Below are 25,654 nucleotides of genomic sequence, written 5' to 3'. Positions count from 1 at the left end.
CCTCAAGCAACCCCAAACGCGGCTGTAAGCTCCTCCAGGTTTCCACGACGTATTAACAAAGCGTTGTATACACTGTTTTTAGTTGCCCTCCCTAAATAATATCCTCGAATAAATTTGGATCGGGTAAATAGGCAATTTATGGAATTGACCCTCTACCACCTATCCATCTATGAGGCATACGTAGATCAGCCTGTTTCAATCAATAGGACTTAATATGCTGGAACCACATCGAGCATCAACCTTATCATCTACGGCACGGTTTGGAGGTGTAAAAGTGTTCCAGAGCAGGTTGACTGCTATTGGTAACATCAAATGTACTGTAATATTTTTTCAGTCATAGCTCCAGAAAGAAGAGTTTCCGGATACAGCATCCTCCGTCGCAGGCATCAACACAATTTCTTGCAGCGTGACGTCTTGGAAACGGGGATCGAACAGTCACGGATCATTTACCCGTTAAAAATGGCACAACGGAGGCAGTTAAGGTATTCATTTGCACCAGAGAAAAACGGCAAAGGCAATGAGGAAAATGGTTAATTTTTACTCTAATCTGATGTGACAAAAAAGGTAGAACATTCTGTACAAACAAGACACGTCGTCGGACATGCGAATCGTTTTCAAACTTGTTATGTGTATCTTCTTCCATCAACAGTAACGATGTTACTATGTCAAACAGCAAATGATGCCTACTCTACTCCAGTGTAATCATATTTCAAGACAGTTGCACAATGTTTCCTACAGCTCATTTTGCGAGTAATCATATCTTGGATGTATTCTACTAATATAACAATAGATACTTAGTAAGATTATTGTCAATATTATTTGTGTGCTTTTACAACTGCAATTTTGTATCTAAACGGGTTGTTTTGTATCTGTTTCATGATGTGGGAGAGCGCATTACCACGACGACGGTAGCATCTTCGGCGCAGTAGCCAAGCATCGAGGTGACCGCTGCAGTCCACCAGGCGAAGGTCGTCGAGGGGTAGAAGATCCTGTAAATAAATGTCGAGTGACTAGCGCCTCCCGTCGGGTAGACCGTTCGCCTGGTGCAAGTCCTTCGATTTGACGCCACTTCGGCGACTTGCGCGTCGATGGGGATGAAATGATGATGATTAGGACAACACAACACCCAGTCCCTGAGCGAAGAAAATCTCCGGCCCAGCCGGGAATCGAACCCGGGCCCTTAGGATTGATATTCTGTCGCGCTGACCACTCAGCTACCGGAGGCGGACAGAAGATCCTGTCAGCGTGTGCTATCCATGGAGCTAAGAAAAGAGAAGGGAGATGACGCTACAGACTTAACGGTTCACGTTGTCTTGAAGCCAGAGTGGGGGGTGGGCCTGCCGACGATTTAAATAGCCCAAAATATTTGCAGACTACTGTTTACGATTGCTTCTTGTGTACTATTTCTACCGTGCGCTACAGCTGTATTAAGTATTAAAAATTACGCTGCGTCAGAAAGGCAATTTCAAACGTTTTTCTGTTCTTGAAAGCGTATTTGCTCCAGTAATACGACACATTTGGGCTAGTTAATGTAATTTGTTTTTTAATAATATATTTCGAATAACCAAGAAGAGAAGGATGTGGTGTGAAAAGGATGCTTTCGTAATCCATTTAATGCCACTTTTACTGTTTTTGTACCGACAGCAAATGAAGCTTGTTTGTTTGCATTGAACACATATGCACAACTTTCTAATGTTCACGTCTGCAAAAAACTTAACCTACTGTTCTTTATTAACACATAAACATGTGCAATGAGGAAAGAAGCAAGGCTTGCTGTCGTATCTTCTGCATGTCAACGAGGTGAACGTTTCTTGAAATGTCAAAGAAACTGAACTGCATAGAGGTATACCTCCACGCAGATTAGAGTTCTTGTTTTATTAGTCAGTGCATTAGGCTCACTGTAGTTTACACATCTCCTCACTCTGAAGTCTAGCCTGTGATGCGTCAGTCAGTGTGTGACCAATAATAAACATGTTGCAGCATTGTGAAGTACTGCAAATGTGATTGGAGGTTTAGACCCCGCAGAATGGATATTTTGCTCTACCGTACATAAGCCATTTATTTAACTAATGGTGGCCTGATCTGTGTAACATATAGGCCCACCTTTCTAACAGTAGCCTATTTGCTTCTTTTCCCGGAATATCTCTCGCCAGTAAGTCAATTTTTCAGGAGTAACCAAACATATCATCATTTTGATCATCTACTTCATTTAACTTTTGAATGTAAGCCTATAGCATGCTTTGAGATATACCTATGGTGAGTGAGTTTCATGTTCCAAGTATCATTTGTATAACGATATAGAGCGAGACATTTTATATTAAGATAAATTTTTTGTAAATTGTCCTCCATGCTGATAATATGTTAGTTTTCCTTGTTTTTAAATTAAAGACATACATGTTAGTAACGCCTACCGATCACCATTTACACATATCAATAATAGTCTTCTGCGGAGTAGGAGGAGTTTTCAAAGAAAAACGTTTTCATTTTAGTTTCAAAATTAACGTTGATGTTTGCCAGGAATTCTTTATCAATTGGCGAGTGATCAAAACTTTGCCCGCCGGTGTGGCCGTGCGGTTCTAGGTGCTTCAGTGTGGAACCGCGTGACCACTACGGTCGCAGGTTCGAATCCTGCCTCGGGCATGGAGGTGTGTGATGTCCTTAGTTAGGTTTAAGTAGTTCTAAATTCTAGGGGACGGATGACCACAGCTGTTAAGTCCCATAGTGCTCAGAGCCATTTGAACCAATAAATGTCGAGTGACTAGGGTCTCCCGTCGGGTAGACCATTTGAACCATTTGATCAAAACTTTCGGTTGCAATATTGTGAACACCTGTTTCTGCTATAGACAACCATAATGAGCCCTAATGAATGCAATTTTTTTCTTCTGGTACCGTAATGACGTGCGTCATTATTCCTGTTAAAGCGCAGTGGACTATTTACAAGAAAATTCGTGAGGGATTTAACTTACAGTGAAGCGGATAAATTTTTACTCACACGCCGAGAGTAGGCGGGCACGACGAAAAGGGTATTGTAAGTTTTCGGCCAAAGCCAAAATGTAAACAATGAGTAATTGTCGGCAGAAGGAATTTGGAGCTTCAGATGCTGCACCAACAATCAGCGCAGTCACGTAGCCGTATGTTGTGCGGGAACAAGACCTTTGATACAGAGCGGCTAGAAGGCCTGTGCGTTTGCTGTTTCTGCAGGAAAACACAGGAAAGAATAAAAGTACACACCGCAATCACAGTTCATATATACAAAAGAAAATATTGCTTGAACAGCTACACTTGCGAATCAAATGTGATTCCTTTACGATCGGATCGATTAGTCCACCAGTGAAGGACGCAAGCTGGCATTTGTGATGGAACAACTACGTCTCCACACAACCAAAGCACAATCCGCTGTTTGGGATACGACCAATAAAGTGTATACATATCCCCATTGGTCGAAAGTGGACAGGGGCACGTCAGAGTGACATCACGGGGAAGAATCAAAATGGTTCAAATGGCTCTGAGCACTATGGGACTTGACATCTGTGGGCATCAGTCCCCTAGAACTTAGAACTACTTAAACCTAACTAACCTATTACACACACCCATGCCCGAAGCAGGATTCGAACCTGCGACCGTAGCGGTCGCGCGGTTCCAGGCTGAAGCGCCTAGAACCGCTGGGTCACAACGGCCGGCGGGGAAGAATCACCTCGGTGAATCATGGAGGTCTAAACGCGGTCGAGCCTAATGTTTTGGGCAATGTAAGACGGCGGACGTCGGCTTCGAGTTTGTGACGTAATGACAACTCCGGAAATTCGTACCTCCATTGCGTTATCGCCCTCTGATTCAAATAAAATAAATCTACTTAATTCTATGTAATAACCAAAAAGTGAACCTTGAATGTAATGGTAGTTAGTTCAGTCCTTCTCCTTCTTGTGAACACTTACGACCTACGGCAATGTTATTGTAAAAACTACTTTCAAATAAAACACATCTTTGAAAGTAAGAAGTGGTTTATTTACCTGTCAGAAAGCTGTAGTAAACATTTATGTGAAAGAAAGTTATTTGCTTTTGAATCTGATTTTGTTAGAAAGAGATTAACTTTTCTTCGCGTTTAAGTTTTGGTGAAGTTCCTACAATTATTGAAGTTTGTTATGAATAAGTTATCGATATTTAAAGACAAGAGCTGAGATGTAAACTTTTGAGAAGTTTCGAAACTTTTATGAAACTGAAGTTAGGCAAATGTTTGATTTTCATCTCTCTCTTCTTCAAGGCTTGCAGAAAGTTAATTTAACCAATTCGCCAAAGTAATTCAAATTCTTTGTCGTGCCCCCTCTGGAAAAGATGTCTGAACCTGTCAAGGCGAATTACTGTACGTAGGCGATCGAAAGTTTTCTTCCACTGGGTGTTTGATATGACGTCTACTGACGTTGTCTGTTCACGTAATAGCCCGCAGCTCGTGGTCGTGTGGTAGCGTTCTCGCTTCCCACGCCCGGGTTCCCGGGTTCGATTCCCGGCGGGGTCAGAGATTTTCTCTGCCTCGTGATGGCTGGGTGTTGTGTAATGCCCTTAGGTTAGTTAGGTTTAAGTAGTTCTAAGTTCTAGGGGACTGATGACCATAGATGTTAAGTCCCATAGTGCTCAGAGCCATTTGAACCATTTGTTCAGGTAATAATATCCAATAATGAGAGTGTGGCACCACAATACTATGATACTTGCCTTACTCTATTATAATGGACCATCGGCTAAATTTATAATCAGTTTTATTGTTCCTTAACCTCAAATATAACCTTTGTAAAGTATTTAAAGAACGACTGTTTCCAACACCTTCTTATGTTTTATATAGCTATTTTTGTCGATATCAACTACGTGGGTGAAACAAGGGTGCATAGAGACAGTGTAAACGTTGTTCTGCCCGTAACGTTTACTATGATTTACTGACTGTGTTTTAAAGTGGAGGGAGCGAAGCATCCCTAAATTTGCCTAGATAGCCGTGGAAAAATGGTCAAAAACCGTACCTACGACGGCGAGAGAACAAGACCAGCTGTCGATAATGCAGCTCTCCGGCCTTACGTGGACCTGGTTTGCCATCGGCTGGCTGCTTCCCCAGTCTGTACGCGCAGCAGTTGGTCGTTCCGTGGTCTGAAGAGGCACGTGTTACCTATCCACGGCACGTGCCGAAGGTACCTCCAGCTAAAAATGGGCTCTTCATCTTGGCTACGAAATTAGCAATTCAGCTTTGCTGATTAGTGTCATTACCATATGATCAACGACGAATACCGTGCTCGCATGGTGCTCTCTAGAAGAGATCACTGCTGCCAACTAGTGGTCATTCAACATGGTACGTGCCGGTCCCCTGGCATTATGTCTTAGGGTATAGGTCATTGCCCTGAACTGAAAATATTCTCAGCTCCAGGCACAATATCCAAGACGTGGTTAGCTATTTGAAGACGTGTAAAACAGCTCTGAGCACTATGGGACTCAACTTCTAAGGTCATCAGTCCCCTAGAACTTTGAGCTAATTAAACCTAACTAACCTAAGGACCTCACACACATCCATGCCCGAGGCACGATTCGAACCTGCGACCGTAGCGGTCGCGCGGTTGCAGACTGTAGCGCCTAGAACCGCTCGGCCACCCCGGCCGTCCGAAGACGTGTAAAACAGGAGAATATTATTCTAATAAGCGTCCAGGACGTCTCCTCCATACGAGAGAAACTAGGTCTCCGTGAATTTGGTACAATTTTCTGTCGTTGCGATTTCCCTTCATACGACAGCATCGCCTGTGTAGAGTCTCGCTAAGCTCCTGATGTTGTCCAAGTTACCATTTGTAGAAGGCGCAGTGGGGCCAATAACGCTCGTTTGACACACGTGTAACCACTTCTACCTGTTAACAACGACATACTATTTATAATGGCAAAGCAGTCTTCAGTAATGTTACAAAGACTCTCCGGAGTTCCAGAATATCGTAGTTTGTTCACTAGGTAACAGTGCTGCATGTTAACGAGCACCTTCATAGAGGCAATGGACACAGAATTTGCAGCTTTCTAGATCTCAAGGACGATCAGAATTTCATTAGATTTTTGTTTGTGAAATCCGTGTTGTCACATACAGTCGAGACTTTATAGTCTCCAAAATGTTCATAAGACGCCGACATAAACTGATATCCCACAGTCCTACATATTTCTACATCAACAATATAGATCTGGAGCTACGCGGATCTGTTCGATGAGCTGTCTTGAGAACTCAAATTCAAAAATGGCTCTGAGCACTATGGGACTTAACATCTGAGGTCATCAGTCCGCTAGAACTTAGAACTACTTAAACCTAACTAACCTAAGGACATCACACACATCCATGCCCGAGGCAGGATTCGAACCTGCGACCGTAGCAGTCGCGCGGTTCCGGACTGAAGCGCTTAGAACCGCTCGGCCACCGCGGCCGGCAGAACTCAAATTACCTGCGCCTCTTTCCGGCCTGGATGTCCCATGTGTCTACCCAATACCATAAAACAAGAAATGCACATCCAAGCTTGTCGCAGAATCATCTGAGTCCTTATATTGGCTCCAGACAAAAAGACTGCTCCATGCTGTGTGCGAGGCGGGCTGCCTTCACCAGTTCAGCCAAACGGCTGATGAAGAGTCGGCCACGGCGTGCAAAACTGCACGCGAGCACTGTTTGCTGCATGATTGTGGGCCGTGGCTCGGTCCTCTTGGCTTTGCTATGTTCTTTTCGGAAGTTCTTCATATAGCGCGACATTTCATTTAGCTACGCGTTATGAAATTTTTCTGTCAGCATGACATCCTTTATTTCGGCAAAATCGTGATGTCAGCACGGTTTACGGTTCGCTGTTTTTTCATGGTATAAAGGAAGCTCACAGGTCCAGTAGCAGTAAAAGAAGCAGTGTAGTGATGTACCGTCACGAATAAGAGAAAGATGAGAATTCTTAACTTGTATTATGCAGTAGCATAATCGATGGGTACCGTTAATTTTTGTGGAACGACGTTACAACACTATGAAGAAAGCATTTAAGGACTTAGCTGAAACGGTAAACATAAAGTAGCGCGTTCTGGCCCTAAACGGTCCAATCGGTCCGACCGACCGCCATGACATCCTCTGTCAGTGGCGTCATCAGATGCGGTATGGAGGAGCATGTGGTCAGCACATCGCTCTCTCGGTCATTGTCGGTTTTCTTGACCTTGGAATCGCTACTAATCGCTCGAGTAGCGCCTCAGTTGGCATCATAAGACTGAATGAACCCCGTACCAATCGTCTCACCAAGGAAAAATCCTTTGCAGTACCGTGAATAGAACCCTGGTCTCCCGAATGACAGTCAGCCATGCTCTCCACTCAGCAGTAAATAACGAAAGAGCAGAAAATTACATCGATCGACAGGTGCAGAAATCAAATCAGCATGTGGAATGCACTTCCTTGACTCTTGTGCAGAAAGCAGTGCAGTATTCTGCTGCATCAATTTTCAATAAGCTACCACAAGAACTCAAAAATCTTAGCAGTAGCCCAAACTCTTTTAAGTCTGAACTGAAGAGTTTCTCCATGGCTCACTCTTTCTATTCTGTCGAGGAGCTCCTGGAAGAGCTAAAAAATTAAGCAAATTCCAGTGTTACATTGTTGATTTTCTTGATTTAAACTTAAAACTTATCCCCTGAATATGTTTTTTTATATTCCATTTTATCTGTTTCTACTATCGTGTTATAATTCCATGTATTGACTCGTTCCATGACCATGGAGACTTCTCCTTAATTTGGTCCCACGGAACAATAAATAAATAAAGTGGGATTCATTGTTCTGAACACCAAGTAGTACCTTGCGCTAAATTTGCAGGCACAGAGCACGTGCTGAGATTGATGATACGAACAGCAAATTTCTTGAAGTCGCGCTCATTATTGCAGTGTCAGTCGGAAAGTTTTCGACGCAGTCTTGTACGTATTACGTCCAGGCTGTGCGCTGCACGACTTGTGCTGTTGGTAGCGTTAGTGTCGTCACTTGCCGTTAGACATTGGTACTGGTACGGCGGCGCAGGGTTTAAACAGAAGCATCAGTTTGCATTACAACTACAGTCAGCCAAAGTGTGTCGGAACACCATGAACGGGTAAAGCTGTTTTATCAAAACAGTAGTAATAGTGTACCAATCTTTACAAGTTTTGAACAATTAAGGAAACACAGAGAGGTCCTCTTTCTGTACCTGGGTTGCAGAAGATGTGTCGGAAGTTCGAATTAACTGATGATCTGGAAACTGGTTCTTTCGAGTAGCGAAAGTTTAATTGTACCCATTGTACCCACCTCGAACGATTTTTCCATTTAAAACCCGCCCCTGCTGATTTTATGAAGCAACAGGAAAGCAGGAACGAAAATTAGACCATCTGGAATGGATTGGACACCTAGCCTTTTCGGTGTATTTGACTGCACAATGCCCACAGAAGGCACTGAAAAGTGAGAAACTACTTATTTCTGGTTTGATGGGGATACATTTAAAAAGTAAATTGCATTCTGTGTGGGATAAATTCCAACAAAAACGCCATTCATTTCCTAAGTTCTCTGGAATTAAAGAAAAATTCGAGTTTTGAAGAACTGTATGCGGCCTTAAAATAGTTTTCTGAACGTTTTGAGGATATTGCGTCTTACATGAGTTTTCGAGCTGTTTGCGAGGTCGTTTACCATTTCAGTTGGAAGCGTCCCTGTCCATGAGCAGACTGAACTGATTGATGTGAGTGTAATTTCTGTTTGAAAGATAAGTTCTTTTACGTTAAAACTGTCCAGGAAGTCTACATTGTTTCCTTCGAGAAGACTTCCTGTGTCTCCATTATTGGGTTGTTAATATGATGAATTATATCGATCAATGTATATATGTGAAAGGCTTTTCTTCATCATGGAACTAAATAAGTCACAATTATGTAGCAACCTGAAGGCGAAAATCTGTCCATATGCCGACAATCTGTACCAGATAACAATTATATTATGTCTCTGGCTGGCCAAAAATTATTAAATAACACTGAAAATTTGTTTCCTTTGAGATCTGTGTTGTTGAGACATATGAATTACGAACCAAGTCGTGCGCCATCTAAATGCGGCACATTCGCAGTTTCCCCTCTTCGCCATCCCCACGCTCAGACAGCGTGACATGGTGGTGGGGGATGTGCGAGCAAGATAGCTATGCAAGCATGCAGGAGCACTGCTTGTGTGCTGCATTCTTGGCCGCCGTCCATAGTCTATAGGGACTGGGGATGGCCTCTGAATTCCGGAGCCAAGCATCATTCGAGATGAATTTAAGCTACACTCTGCAGCTGTGTGCACACAAAGTGCTCAAGAGCAGTCGGCAGACCCTGCTTTTCGTATGGAACGCGACTTTACAACAGATGTAACCAGTGAACAGTTGTCATGCTTCTCGATGTGGACCGGAGTTGCCAGTGACCAACGAACCCTCCCTCTGGGCTCGTCCTAATTTTTCGTGCAAAGCGTGGTCATATTTTGGAAACGAAGCTGTCTGTGAGCGTTTGAATGTTGTGGCGGTGGATGTATCACTAGTGGCGCGGGAATGTCGGAATACCACCGTCCATCAACATGAGTTGCGTAGGTCAGATACGGAGCTGACTGTGTGTCTAATGATAGAACTTATAGGGACAAGTGACTCCCAGACGAGTCTACACTTAAATATTAATTGTAAGGCTAACAGAGTACCATTGCACCTATCGGTACGAAAAAGTAGCGACATAGAATGCTTCAATTTTCTCTTAAGAACGGAGACTGCTCCATATCCAGCAACAATTTTAGTTTTTACTTTGTGATCATAGCTTTCAGGATCGCAATGATATCTGAAGTGCTGTAGTTTTTTTCCTCGTGACTATTCGTGTACGAATATCAATTATTGTCCGTTGTAAATGAATGCAGGGTTCATCAGAATGAAAGACTTTGTAGAACATCAGATGAGATTCCAATATGAAAGTTATCATGAGGATGTGAAATCCATTATCACCATCTCCATTTGGAGATAAGGCTGTAAAAGATTTTAGTTAATAGTTACGGAATGGTTTTATTGATTTAAAAAAACTGAAACAACTGAGATGATGTTATTAGGATACACTTCAGGACTTGCCCTAAGAGATTGTATCGTCAGCAAGAATAGTACAGCAGCCGGTATCCTTCACATTGCAGGACAAAATAGAGGATGTTGACTGACGATGGAAAGAGCACATGGAACTACTGGACTCTTTCGCACAAACAAGCAACGCAATTGATAAATCCTCTTTCACGTGGATTCTTTCACATGGCAACCATTCTATGATAAGCACGATCTCACTAGTCTAGGTCAGAATCTTAAAGTTATTCATAAGCTAGAAATAGGTTTTCCCATTAATAGTTATGGACAGGTTTCAGTTTGTAGTTACACTCCTGGAAATGGAAAAAAGAACACATTGACACCGGTGTGTCAGACCCACCATACTTGCTCCGGACACTGCGAGAGGGCTGTACAAGCAATGATCACACGCACGGCACAGCGGACACACCAGGAACCGCGGTGTTGGCCGTCGAATGGCGCTAGCTGCGCAGCATTTGTGCACCGCCGCCGTCAGTGTCAGCCAGTTTGCCGTGGCATACGGAGCTCCATCGCAGTCTTTAACACTGGTAGCATGCCGCGACAGCGTGGACGTGAACCGTATGTGCAGTTGACGGACTTTGAGCGAGGGCGTATAGTGGGCATGCGGGAGGCCGGGTGGACGTACCGCCGAATTGCTCAACACGTGGGGCGTGAGGTCTCCACAGTACATCGATGTTGTCGCCAGTGGTCGGCGGAAGGTGCACGTGCCCGTCGACCTGGGACCGGACCGCAGCGACGCACGGATGCACGCCAAGACCGTAGGATCCTACGCAGTGCCGTAGGGGACCGCACCGCCACTTCCCAGCAAATTAGGGACACTGTTGCTCCTGGGGTATCGGCGAGGACCATTCGCAACCGTCTCCATGAAGTTGGGCTACGGTCCCGCACACCGTTAGGCCGTCTTCCGCTCACGCCCCAACATCGTGCAGCCCGCCTCCAGTGGTGTCGCGACAGGCGTGAATGGAGGGACGAATGGAGACGTGTCGTCTTCAGCGATGAGAGTCGCTTCTGTCTTGATGCCAATGATGGTCGTATGCGTGTTTGGCGCCGTGCAGGTGAGCGCCACAATCAGGACTGCATACGACCGAGGCACACAGGGCCAACACCCGGCATCATGGTGTGGGGAGCGATCTCCTACACTGGCCGTACACCACTGGTGATCGTCGAGGGGACACTGAATAGTGCACGGTACATCCAAACCGTCATCGAACCCATCGTTCTACCATTCCTAGACCGGCAAGGGAACTTGCTGTTCCAACAGGACAATGCACGTCCGCATGTATCCCGTGCCACCCAACGTGCTCTAGAAGGTGTAAGTCAACTACCCTGGCCAGCAAGATCTCCGGATCTGTCCCCCATTGAGCATGTTTGGGACTGGATGAAGCGTCGTCTCACGCGGTCTGCACGTCCAGCACGAACGCTGGTCCAACTGAGGCGCCAGGTGGAAATGGCATGGCAAGCCGTTCCACAGGACTACATCCAGCATCTCTACGATCGTCTCCATGGGAGAATAGCAGCCTGCATTGCTGCGAAAGGTGGATATACACTGTACTAGTGCCGACATTGTGCATGCTCTGTTGCCTGTGTCTATGTGCCTGTGGTTCTGTCAGTGTGATCATGTGATGTATCTGACCCCAGGAATGTGTCAATAAAGTTTCCCCTTCCTGGGACAATGAATTCACGGTGTTCTTATTTCAATTTCCAGGAGTGTATTTATATAATTCTAAGGGTAATGTATTGAATGAACAATGATACCTGAAATCTATAGTTATCCTTAAAGCATTTCAACATATTTCCGATTCATTTCCATGTAAATGAATTGGAAATATTTCTGTCTTCACTCTTGTATTTCCTGTTTTGTATGGTATCAACTGCTTTTGATGGTATAAGCTTGTTTGTAAACACCAGAACGTTTTTGTTTATTTGTCTCTCTTGGCATGTTCGTACAAGGTATGTGGACAGTAGCTATTTCCTCATATCAGTGAGGATTTTTTGCATAGTATGATAATGACGCACGATGCATTTATAGTCATTTCCTGACTTCAAATAGTTACTTGCTCATATATCGGCAGTGCTACTTTTAAACTTCAATATGCATCTTTTATTGGTCATCAGCCGTTTGACATACATTGCTGAATAAATGTTACCTCCATACATGCATTAAAACCTTCGTCTACAAACAACTATCTTGCACTAACATGTTACCTAATGTTAACTTACTTCGGATTGATACTCTCAGAACTTTTTATAGTTACGTCAGATCCTCTGCTTGCCTCAGTCAGTGCGCACACAAGACTTTTCACTACATTTGTCTTCCTGTTATCATCTATGCCATCCATGCTCTTCAAAGTAAAGAGGCCTAAACCACTGTACCGGTACTCTGAATGGCAAATTTGCTCTGAATGTCGTGAAAAATATTTATGATAGTGTATAGTTTAATTTTTATGTACGTTACCATTGCTATCTATTTTACGTACTTTTTCGTATATTACCTATAACACCAAGTAGCTACTGACACACGAAACATTCAAGATCGCTTTTTCTTATTACACTTTACTGCTTTGTCTTAAACAGGACATCTCCGGATTTTGTCGATGCGCCGCCTGTGCTAGATTATGTCGAACGAGCAATAGGTGTTCATGCGCGTATGTGTTGGAGCACTCGGAAAGAAGAATATTAGGGCCTAATATCACGTCAACGATGAGGAATTTGAGACGGAGCGTAAGTTCAGATCGGACGGGGGTATTCATGACGGACAGAAACAGTCTGAAAATCTCGTAAGAGTGTTGCAGGGAAAGTTGTGCTGAGAAGTAAATGTTATGAAAAAATTCGGTGTGTTGAGGCGATTCTGAGCTACTTATCACTGAAGCTTTCCAATGCGGGCGTTCCGTGCGCAAATCCAAGCAGCCTGCCCGAGACAGTTCCCCAAACTTGTTCTTCGTTTGTTTCCGAACACACGTAGCTAATTCACATCCAGCTTAAATTTATCACTTCCGGCAAAGATTCCTTTTAACTGGTAAAGAGCATTTCAACAAGTGGAAACTCACTGACTCACAGATGTCTGTGTATTACTTCATTTCATAGCGTGCAAGTGCTTGAATTTGCATGCGCGACAACCTGATTGGCTAACTTCAGTGTTAAATATCTCGCAAACGGTGGAACGTTTGAATTATTTTTCCTAAATTTCTCAGCGCAGTCTCACCTTCAGCACCCATACAAGTATTTCAGCTGTTTCTGAGCACACTGTATAAGGAGATTTGTCGTATCCTTTTCAAAGAAAACATTTAAGGGTTCGTCAGCAGTTATTTAGGGAAACGACAGTAGACGTAAATCTGGATGCCCGGATGGGATCTTGGTCCGCACTCCTGAGAGCAGCGCCATAACCGTTCTTGCAAAAATCGAGTTACGTTAGTAAAAAAGAGGAACGCTGTGTGGGTCACTTTTGACTAAAACTTCGCCGTGTCGACGAAATGCAATTTGCAGTTATTAGCTTTGGATCTGAAGATGACTTCTGGCAAGAGTCGAAACGAGCATTGCCAAGAAACATAAATTGTCACCTACTCCGGGTTTGTCTTTCGTTACTGTACGCCTATTATATTTTTAAGCCGAGCTGACAGTTGACATCCCACTTAGTGAGGGCTTTTATTGATATACTGAACGTTGTTTCGCAAGTTCGGAGTTGTGGTATGTGATCTTAAATTTTTCATCTTTTACAGCATGATATTGTATGATATACACCTTTAATTCTTATGTTTGTTTAATCTTAATTACTGATTTGATGATGGCACTAGCCGAAACGACGTTATAAATGAAGAAATATATTAAGCCATCTGGATGGTTTTATTCATAAAGTATAAAAAGTGGTCGCGGTGCTTTCGCGCGTTATGTCTGAAATTAGGTTAAGTAAGGAATTGCGATAAGGACCATTTTCCTTAGCGACATAGTGCAGTGGCAGGACGATGGGCTCGTATTCCAGAGGGCGTTCTTTCAAATCTCCGTCCAGCTCTCCAGGTTTAGGTCTTCCACAGTTTCCATGAATTACGTAAGCCAAAAGACACGATGGTTTCTTTGTAAAGTAAGTACAGCTACATATATTGTCAGCAAGCCGCTGTAAAACGCAGGTCGGAGAGTACTTCGTACTAATATTGTCGATGCTGATCTGTTATATTTGCATAATGATCCAGGGAAAAACGACTGTCTAGATGGCTCCGCAATTGTTCTAATCTCTGTTAGCTAATGCTCATGATCTGTGTGCGAGATATACACTCAGATAGCAAAAGTCATGAGATGCCTCCTAATTTTGATTTGTATATAAGTACAACATAACTTCTGCACAATTTCAGTGCAGTAATGTGTTCATAGAAAATTTGTGTGTGTGTGTGTGTAAGTATAATCTAACTTCTGCACCATTTCAGTCCAGTAATGTGTTCATTGTAAATAAGTATTACAGTAGTTGTATTATATGTTTATTACCTTATAAATAAATAAAAAACTTTTTTATTTTAAATTCAGTGCATTAGTATTTGTAAAATGACTCTTTGTGTTCATTAAAAATGACGATCATTCCACTTGGGACCTGTGGAATGGTACATTAGCTTACTTGTAGTTGTAAATATTTGTCGTGTATTGTTTTTCTGACTTGTTCCACATCCTGGAGGACCTCCTCACTACGGATCAATTGGAATGAAAGTAAATCTAATCTAATCTAATCTAATAGTGTGTCGGACCTTCTTTTCCCTGGCGTAGTGCAGCAATTCGACGTGGCATGGACTCAACAGGTCCTTGGAACTCCTCTGCAGAAATATTGAGCCATTCTGCTTCTATAGATGTTCATAATAGCGAAAGAGTTGCTGGTTCAGGATTTTGTCTACGAACTTAACTCTCGATTATGTCCCATAAATGTGCGATTGGATGCATGACGGGTGCTCTGGGTGGTCAAAGCATTCGCTCAAATTGTTCAGTATGTTCTTCAAAAATCCGCGAACAATTGTGGCGCTGTGGCATGATACCTAGTCACCCATAAAAATTCCTTTTTTGGGGAGAATACCACAAATGGTTGCAAGTCGTCAACACGTAGCCGAAAATAACCGTTTCCCGTCAATGGCTGGTTGAGTTGGACCAGAGGACTCAGACCATTCCGCGTAAACACAGCTCACGCCGCTATGCAGACACCACCGGCTTGTACTGTGCCTTGCTGACCACTTGGGTCCATGGCTCCGCGCGTCTGCGCCACACTCGAACTCTACCATCAGCTCTCACCGATTGAAATCGGAACTCATACGATCAGGCCACGGTTTCACAGTCGTCTAGGTTCCAATCTATTTGGTCGCGAGCCCAGGAGAGGCGCTGCAGTCCATGTCGTGCTGACAGCAAAGGCACTCGCGTCGGTCGTCTGCTGCCACAGCCCCTTAGCGCCAGATTTCGCGGCAATATCCTAACGTATACGTTCGTCGTACGCCCCACAACAATTTCTGCGGTTATTTCACGCAGTGTTGCTTGTCTGACAGCACTGACTACGCAAACGTCGCTGCTCTCCGTCGTTTAATGACATCGACCACGTCGTTCTCCGTGGTGAGAGACAGTGTGGTATTCTCAGCACACTGTAGACACTGTGAACCTCGGAATACTGAATTCCCTAACGATTGCCGAAATACAATTTTCCATGCGTCCAGCTCCAACTGCCATTCCGCGCTCAGAGTCTGTTAATTTGAGTCGTGTGACCGTCATCAACGTCAGAAACATTTTCAGTTGAATCACCTGAGTGCAAATAACAGCTTCGGTAATACACTGCACCTTTATACGTTTATAGTTCCATCTGTATCGTGCCGGCCGGTGTGGCTGAGCGGTTTTAGGCGCTTCAGTCTGGAACCGCGCGACCGCTACGGTCGCAGGTTCGAATCCTGCCTCGGCCATGAATGTGTGTGATGTCCTTAGGTTAGTTATGTTTAAGTAGTTCGAAGTTCTAGGGGACTGATGACGTGAGATGTCCCCTAGGACTCAGAGCCATTTGAACCGTCTGTATTGTACATGGCTTTAGACACCACTGTTCACTGTGATGGAAGCAGCGTAATGGTCGCACGGTCCTCTTCGAATACCTGTGCTCTACATTTACGCAATAAGGTTCCCCGAGAACTACGTCGTCTTTCTTGCAAGGATTCCCTATTACGGTCCCCGAGTATTTCTGTCACACTTTCGTATGCGCTGTACCGACCTATCAGCTTCCTCGCAGCTTGCGTCTCAATGCTTCCAACGCTTATTCTCATGTCTGCTTGATAAGGACTTTAAACACTGGAACAGTACTCTACAATCGTTCGCACTAGCGCACTGTATGATCACCTTCACAGATGCACCGGATTTTAGCGGAATACTGCTACAAATTTAACAAATAAATCTTCCACGCTCTTTCCTTAAAAGTAATTTTTATGTACACGTCCAGCTCCTTCATGTTAACTCTAAAATATCATATGATATGACGCGCGCATGCATTTATCCGCATTCGAAGAGAGCTGCAGTTCATTACTGCATTTGATTAGTAAATCTTCCACGCTCCTTCCTTAAGAGTGATTTTATGTATACGTCCAGCGCCTTTGTGTTAACTCTAAATCCTCATATGATATGACGTGCTCGTGCATTTATCCACATCCGAAGAGAGCTGCAGCATTTCAAAATTTTGTTCTAGGCGTTCTGCATTTCCTTACGATCGTCCACCGACGATATTTTCTTACAGGTAACAACATCTTGAGCGAACAATCTAAGAGAGGGTGTGCAAAAATATGGGAACACCACGAACAACACATTATCTTGCCTAATACGATGTGGGAAACCCATTGGCATTCCATGTAGCTTTCAGTCGCCTCGGAGTGGACAAATACTGGTCGTGCATGGTTTCCACGGAAATATCGTTCTTCCTGTAAATTGTGGAAAGTCCTGATTACAATGATGGAGGTGGACAGCGATCGCGCACCCTTTCCTCCTAAGTAGCTAACAAATACTCAATAACATGGGGATTAAGTGGCTGTGGTGGCCAAGGAATGTGCGGAAATTCATCTTTGTGATCACAAAACCAGCCCTGGACGAAGCAAACCTTGTGGGCGGGGGCCCTACCGTCTTGGTACACAGCGTCACCGTTACGAAACAAACATCCTGTAATGAGACGGACATGATCAGCAAAGTAAATCTCAGCAGTTATGCTACCTTGCAGTGGTCCCACGGAATACCACGATATGGCTGCACAACTCATAACCAAACCGCGGGCTGTATCGCTTCGCGACTCAGACTCGGCCAGAAGTTGGAAAGAGAGTGAAGATTCATCCTAACAGATGCTCCATAGTTCATCTTTTATTACCACGACGTTTTCCTCGTACTGGCATGTGCACCACTGATGAGTGGTTCTGAGGTCCTGCTGATCCCTGCTTAAGGAGCTCTTTGCTTTGTTTTGGCACTGGCATTGTTCGCGAGTGCGACATTCATTCGTCACAGTCCTCTCCAATTACCGCCCTTCATGATAACTCAACACATACTTTCGTTTTCGTTGAGGATTCACGGATGACGTTTTTCCGCTTTCCCTGTATGCGGTGCAAATCTTCAGTACGATTACAATGAAATGAAAACCCTTAGCTTACAGGCGTAGACATACGTCAACGGGGACAGATGAAAATGTGTGCCCCGACCGGGACTCGAACCCGGGATCTCCTGCTTACGTGGTAGACGCTCTATCCATCTGAGCCACCGAGGACACAGAAGATAGGGCGACTGCACGGATTTATCTCTGGCACGCCTCCCGCGAAATCCACATTCTCAACGTATTCAAATGGTTCAAATGGCTCTGAGCACTATGGGACTTAACATCTATGGTCATCAGTCCCCTAGTACTTAGAACTACTTAAACCTAACTAACCTAAGGACAGCACACAACACCCAGTCATCACGAGGCAGAGAAAATCCCTGTCCCCGCCGGGAATCGAACCCGGGAACCCGTGCGTGGGAAGCGAGAACGCTACGGCACGACCACGAGCTGCGGACTCTCAACGTATTGTCCCGCACTACATTCGTAGTGCCCGCGCCCATTTTACTCATTACTCGCGGTGCGTTGCCGATTCCCATAATAAGAGTTCGGGCACTGTTTGTGGATCCGCACAGAAGAAGAAGATGATCAAGTTTCCGGTTAGCCTTAACTATATATATATATACTAAGATGGTATCTGTTCTTTCAGACAGAACAGATACCGTCTTAGTATATATATCTTCAGCACGATGCCTGTTGAAACACCAAACACTTCAACTACCTTGGTTACGGTAGCACCCAGAATACGAGCAGCGACGATTTTACCAATGATAGAATTCACTTAGCTCCGACATAATGCCCTCAAAACTACACAGAACACTGTTACGACTACGACCGACGCTTGCAAGGTATTGAGGACGTCTTACGGAATTCGTTCGCGGTCAAATACAACAGCGCAACCGGCGGGCTTCGGTAGCATCTGCATTTACGTTCAAGCGTGCATTTCTGTAGGTGTTCCCATGTTTTTGACCAATCCCTGTATAGTGCTTCTGATCCTATGTGATAAATAGTTTACGTACAGCGAGAACCCTAGACGCCCAAATTTGCGTCCTTAGAGCACACCAGATGTTACTTCTGTCAAACATACGCCGTCATTTGTATTTCATTGGTTCCTATTACCCAAATATTGCTCGAGGGAATCACATCATGGCACCTTGGTTGGGACACGATACTGTGGCAGACTGGAACGCCTTTCCGAAATGAAATTCGACGGAAACTGCTTTTCAGCCGCATGTGTCCTTTGCAACGTGTCGCCGATTTCCTCACCTTCACTTCTCCAGTCCGGGCCGGTGCTCCGTCTTAAAATGATCCCGCCGTCAGTGTCATGTCAGACCCCAGTTTCTCATGTCTGGACTGTTTTCCAGTAAATTACTATACTATTGGTTGACGTTATCCATCATTCTAGGTAACTAGTGTATCTGATGAAACGGGAGTAGGATTCTGCGCACTCCACTCATTCATGAAACAAACTTGCAGTGCACTTCAGGAGCCATGGTTCGTCTGGACGGTCAGCCCTCGAGACGGTATGGGAAGATACCGTTGAATGGTCCGCTATTTAGGATTTTTATTAGGCTGCTTCAAATTGAAGGTTTTTCCTTCATCATGAACTACATAAAAGTGGTTCTAATGTAACGTAAAGGACACTCCATTGAACAACATATCATTCGTTTAAAACAACCGACTCTTTTCAAATCGGTCTTTATGGACTCTCCTCGGGTTTTCGCGCTTGGTTTGCTTTTTAAAAGTTGTCCGCAACATTACTAAGATTTATTAAAAGTCAGAACTGTACTCTCAGTGAAGTAATAGTTTTGTCGGAGATAACATCCCTGAAATAATCGCACCAGATCTGATACCGAGAACACTGTAGAACTTTTTTTGGCACTTTCCTTAAAAAGTATTTTGAAGCAACTGCGAAATTCCAGTCGAATTCAGAGAACTAGTTACATTTAAAAGACGATTCTTGAATTAACATTAATTCATTACAACATCCATAATATGCATTAATAACTCTGAAGATATTTAATAAAATGCATTAATAACTCTCAAGACAAAATTCGATTTCAGATTTGTAATCTACTAATAATATGTGTTAATTTTGATATCAAACTCATTCTGTTCTAAATTTATTTTTACATTTTATTGTAATTTCTTTGTTTCTCTCTTTTTATCCACTGTACCCCGTGTCAAACCGGTTCGACGCATGGGAATAGAACTGCCAATCATAGATGACGGTACCCGTATTCTATTTCGGTTCACTGAATTATGTTTAAAGTGGACATTAAGTATCATTTGAAATTGTATAAATCATAATTAACTAAACATCGCCACCTTCGTCTTACTTATGGCTTGGTTAACTCCATTACAACAACGTCAGAATGGATCTCGATTAAAACTGCTGCCTGGACAGTCATTGAACATTTCTCTAGGGTTACGCCAGTTGTTAGATATACGTTAGACAGACTCTTAGGTAGCACAAAGCTGTTTCATACTGGCCAAAGAAGGAAATATTGAAAATGTGCAGAAGCTGACAGCAGTTAAAAAACATTGGAGGGTGGAAACGTGGAAGAGTAAATGGGACAGTAACGATATGGGTTGAGCATTATACTCTTTTTTCTGGAACGTTCTGGGCAAGATAAAAATTACACCACATCGATTCCCGTCAGGACATGGTGCATGTTTCGAGAGGTGGCGACCCACATATCCCACTCACACTGGCCGGCTCAGCCTCAGGCAGGTGGGCACCTGCGAGCCTGGAAGTCGTGGCGACCCACATATCCCACTCACACTGGCCGGCTCAGCCTCAGGCAGGCGGGCACCTGCGAGCCTGGAAGTCGTGGCGACCCACATATCCCACTCACACTGGCCGGCTCAGCCTCAGGCAGGCGGGCGGCTGCGAGCCTGGAAGTCTTGGCGACCCACATATCCCACTCACACTGGCCGGCTCAGCCTCAGGCAGGCGGGCGCCTGCAAGGCTGGAAGTCGTGGCGACCCACATATCCCACTCACACTGGCCGGGTCAGCCTCAGGCAGGCGGGCACCTGCGAGCCTGGAAGTCGTGGCTACCCACATATCCCACTCACACTGGCCAGCTCAGCCTCAGGAAGGCGGGCGCCTGCGAGCCTGGAAGTCGTGGCGACCCACATATCCCACTCACACTGGCCGGCTCAGTCTCAGGCAGGTGGGGACCTGCGAGCCTGGAAGTCGTGGCGACCCACATATCCCACTCACACTGGCCGGCTCAGCCTCAGGCAGGTGGGCGCCTGCGAGCCTGGAAGTCGTGGCGACCCATATATCCCACTCACACTGGCCGGCTCAGCCTCAGGCAGGCGGGCGGCTGTGAGCCTGGAAGTCGTGGCAACCCACATATCCCACTCCCACTGGCCGGCTCAGCCTCAGGCAGGTGGGCGCCTGCGAGCCTGGAAGTCGTGGCGACCCATATATCCCACTCACACTGGCCGGCTCAGCCTCAGGCAGGCGGGCGCCTGCGAGCTTGGAAGTCGTGGCGACCCACATATCCCACTCACACTGGGCGGGTCAGCCTCAGGCAGGAGGGCACCTGCGAGCCTGGAAGTCATGGCGACCCACATATCCCACTCACACTGGCTGGCTCAGCCCAATCAGGCGGGCGCCTGCGAGCCTGGAAGTCGTGGCGACCCACATATCCCACTCACACTGGCCGGCTCAGCCTCAGGCAGGTGGGCGCCTGCGAGCCTGGAAGTCGTGGCGACTCCAGACTGCTCTGTCGCCTGCTGCTCATCGCTTAACGTCTGTGGACAGTAAGTTCTGTTGACATCATGCCTGTAAACGGCTATATGAGGCTCCAGAAACTGGCGTATAATTAACGATCTTACAAATAAAATGTCTGGGAGACTCTAGTAGAATATAAGGAAAACCGTCGACGTGGGCTTCCGAGGGCACCGCGTGTGCAAAAGAGAGGCTAGGACCCCACAATGAATGCGAGTGAAGTTCGAGTGCTCGGTAGTGAAATTGAACGGGTCAGTGACGACACTATGCTTGAGAAACTCACTGCTTTACGGTGAAGCGTCCAAATCGTCGGCATTCACTTTAATGTCACCAAAGCAAAGAGAGAGAGACAGAGAGAGAAAGGATAGAAAAAAAAGCTGTTATCATATCTGTCATAAGTCAAACACTTATTTTCTGTGCAAAATTCAGTTGTAAATTTACTGTGCAGAACAGTGCTCCGTAGTGAATTCCAACTAAAGCCCCTTCACTTGAACATGAGGTATATAGCTTCACAGTCTGGGCACCAAATGCAAGAACGGATAGAAATGGAAACAGTAATACGTGGACGTGCTCGAAAGTAATGCAACAGGATTTTTTATGTGAAGACTCTCAAAGCCTTTTAAGTAAAACAAATTTTATTAACACTCTACGTCTTTATTCTTCATGTTTACATATTTATTTCTCACAATACTCACCCTGGCGACTAATAGGTTTTTCCCAGTCGGACCAATTTGTTGCTGAGGCCAATATTTGATTTTGCTGATGGAGGCAGAACCACACCTGTGCTTGCACCACTTCATCGCTACCAAACTGAAGTCATCGAAGGTGTTATTTAAGTTCAGGAAACGGCTGAAAATCGGACGGGGACAAGTTGGGATAGTATCGAGAACGATCGATGACAGTGAATCAATGGTGCCGGCTCATTGTAGACGTGGTATGATATTGTCATGGTGAAGGGGACGCTACTCCACGTGTGGATGAAATCTTCGACATCGTGCTACCTGTTTTGTGAGTGTCTCTCACGCACTGACATTGTTACGTTACACACTGCCACGTTACACGTTGCAATTCGTAGCCCTTCGGCGACAGAGGGCTGCAAATTGCATCACCGAAGCGGGAAAGTCGACCGAGTAGTATGCGTGACACGTAAAACCTTTAACGATATTAGAAACACCAGAAAAAAATTCAGAGGCATTATTTTTCAGGACGCCCTCGTACAATGTAGCCATCTATTATTGGGGTGTAAACTTGAATACTCGCAGTACAAATTACGTCGCTGTTGCGATGGGAACTCGCCCATTGCTAATTTGTATTTTTCCTTCCCTTTTATTATATTGTATATTGTACAGTTATGTCTTCTATTTTTCTGCATACTTCGTGGTTTTTTTTTTTTTTTTTTTTTTTTTTAGTAGTAACAGAACTACGTTAGTGCAGTTCCTGTGTTGTTAAAAGAACACTGCACTGCGGTGATTGCAGCCGTTATGAAGAATATAAATTGAATTTGATGTTGCGAACATGACAAGCAATATTTGTATAAGAGAATGAGGACAATGAAAATTTGTGCTGCGCCGGGACTCGAAACCAGATTTCGCTCTTTACTCGAGTGTTCGCCTTAACCGCTTTGGCTTTCCGCCCACGAGTCGCAAGCAGATCCAAACTTCTAGATGTCGTCGTTTCTGCCCAACAACTTGTACACAGATTATGTAACTCCCGTATAGGGGAGGAGATTTTATTTGAGAGCAGCTGGTCTGTGTCGCCGGCCCTGGTGGTCTAGCGGTTCTAGGCGCTCAGTCCGGAACCGCGTGACTGCTACGGTCGCAGGTTCGAATCCTGCCTCGGGCGTGGATGTGTGTGATGTCCTTAGGTTAGTTAGTTTTAAGTAGTTCTACGTTCTAGGGGACTGGTGACCCCAGATGTTAAGTCCCATAGTGCTCAGAGCCATTTGAACCATTTTTTTGCTCTGTGTCGCCGGATAAATATGATATTACAGTGCCTGTAATGATAAGAAGAAGGAGTCTATGTTCCTTCGGATATCCATGCATGCATATCGTATTTATTCGCCAGTACCAGTGAACGAGTTTCAGTTAAAATGTCCTCCCCTGTACGGGAATGCGTACGAGCGCAGGTTATCACGCAGGAACGGTGACATATGAAAGTATGGGCGTTGCTGTGAACCGTACACGGATAGCCAAAGCAGTTGATGTGACACCTCGCATGAAGTGGGAAATCCGGATTCAGTTGTTGATTGGCTGATTTGCGGGAGGGGACCAAACAGCCATGTCGTCGGCCCCGTCGGGTAAGGGGAAGGGTGGGGCAGGAAGTCGGTCATGCCCTTTCGAATGAATCATCCCGCCATTTGTCTGAAGCAATGTAGAGAAATCACGGAAACCCTAAATCAGGATGGCTGGACGCGAGTTTGAGCTGTCGTCCTCCAGGATGTGAGTCCAGTGTTGTGACCACTCCACCACCTCGCTCGGTCCCGGGTTCAAGTCCGTGTGTGGCACAAATTTCGTCACTCCCTCATACAGCTCACGGTTGCTGGTATTCGCAACTGTGAACATATTTCATGTACTACCACAACTGTCAATTTTTCGATTACTATCGTATTTTCAAACAAAATTGTATACACAAATCGTGAACAAATGCATCAATTGGATATCGTTTTGTAATTGTAGTTGTAGTTGTTAGTGGAATGTAGCACATGTGGTAGCATCATTCAGGAAAAAAATAAATTACTTAATAAATAGTTACAAGAACAGTGGAAATAGCACCAGGTAGTGATTTGGTTTGACAGCATCGAATTATATTACCATTTATGAGATATGATGAGGTGGCAGCTATATTTACGAGCAGCAAAACCTTGTTTCTGATTGAGGATAATAATAATAAACAAACACTACGTAAATATTTCGTTTTTCATTGAAACTTAAAGACCGCCTCGGACATGGCGCGAAGCTCGTGATATGCATTGCTGGGCAAAACAAAGTTATAAGTACGAATCCAAATACTGGAGTTGTGGATTCGGGAAGCTGCTGCTGAGGACTGGCACTGTGTGGCACAGCTAGGCTGCGTCAGCAGAGCAGCGGGCCCCTCACCTGGCCTGCACCTTGTCGAGCTGAATGCCGTGCGGCGCGAGGTACTTGTCGTTGATCTCCTGGAGCGCGAGGTCGACGGCGGGCCCGCAGCGCTCCAGGTCGAAGGGCGAGTCGAGGCGCGACGCCATGAGCACGCCCACGTTGTAGTGCACGTGGCTGTCGGGCCGCAGCAGGCCGCCGCGGCGCGGCAGCGGCCACCGGTGGGCGCCCCGCGGGCCCACCCGCACCGCCGCCTCCGCCGCCGCCACCAGCAGCGCCGCCGCCACAGCCGTCCAGAGAACCGCCGCCGCCGCCGACGCCGCTGCCGCCATGACGACTGGCGCTCTCCGGACGCAGCGCCGCTCGCCTCACGCCGCGACGCCGCACCGGCAGCTGCGCGCACGCGCGGGGGTGCAGGGCCGCTTACGGCGCTCGCCTCGGTGCGAGGGCCGTACTGACGTGATGGCAAGTTAGGCCTCTGTCGAGGGTCCAGTACAGAGGGTCAACAAAAACGGACTGGAAAATAAGGGAAAGGAAGACAGATTAATATTTCAGCGCCAGAGGTACAGTCGTGCTCAAAAGTATCCGAACGACCTGAATCGCATTTCGCCTGATTCGCATACAACCATCCTAACGCAGCTGTCAATTAGGTCCTCTAATCGCTCCTCGGTACAGTCGTTTGACTATTGAAAATGGTTCCAACAAGTCACCTCTAGAAAACACTGCTCTGTATAGCAATAACTCAAGATGTAAAGTAATACCACGATACTACAAATATCAGGGAACACCTTATCACAGATAAGACTCTCCTTAAGGCTTGTAAGCTCACATTTATTACAATAAATGACATACCTGAAATGTTACCACTCTCATTATTACGTCAGATAGGTAATGCACGTAGTAAGTTTGTCGTATTCATGATTTCCTCTTCAAAGTAACATACCGTACTTATTATTTAACACAAAATTACATTAAAAATTTAAGTTTTTCACGAGCTGCTAGTTGAGAATATGTATAAACTTCAAATGACACGGCGAACTGTCTCGTTCTGCATATGGATTCAAACCCAGGTCATACAGACTAAGCAGAGATTTCGTGACTCGCGAAAACTACCAGTCATTCCTGAGCAGGCATACAGAGAGTGATATACCTCGATTTCAGACAGTATCAGTTAG

At 45.2% G+C, this 25,654-nt stretch overlaps 1 protein-coding gene across 1 annotated transcript in view; it reads right to left on the bottom strand.

Moving 5' to 3' along the window:
* Positions 1-24,628, bottom strand: part of LOC124613267 (atrial natriuretic peptide receptor 1-like) — an 839,102-nt gene extending 814,474 nt beyond the window's left edge. The window contains exon 1 of the mRNA XM_047141959.1: positions 24,501-24,628. Within this exon, the coding sequence (XP_046997915.1) occupies positions 24,501-24,628 (128 nt within the window). The remainder of the gene's footprint in view (positions 1-24,500) is intronic.
* Positions 24,629-25,654: the final 1,026 nt, after the last annotated feature.

Source organism: Schistocerca americana, chromosome 4, assembly GCF_021461395.2.
Source record: "Schistocerca americana isolate TAMUIC-IGC-003095 chromosome 4, iqSchAmer2.1, whole genome shotgun sequence".
NCBI lineage: Eukaryota > Metazoa > Arthropoda > Insecta > Orthoptera > Acrididae > Schistocerca > Schistocerca americana.
The sequence above is the reverse complement of the archived record's forward strand: the minus strand, read 5'-3'. Positions and strand labels throughout refer to the sequence as shown.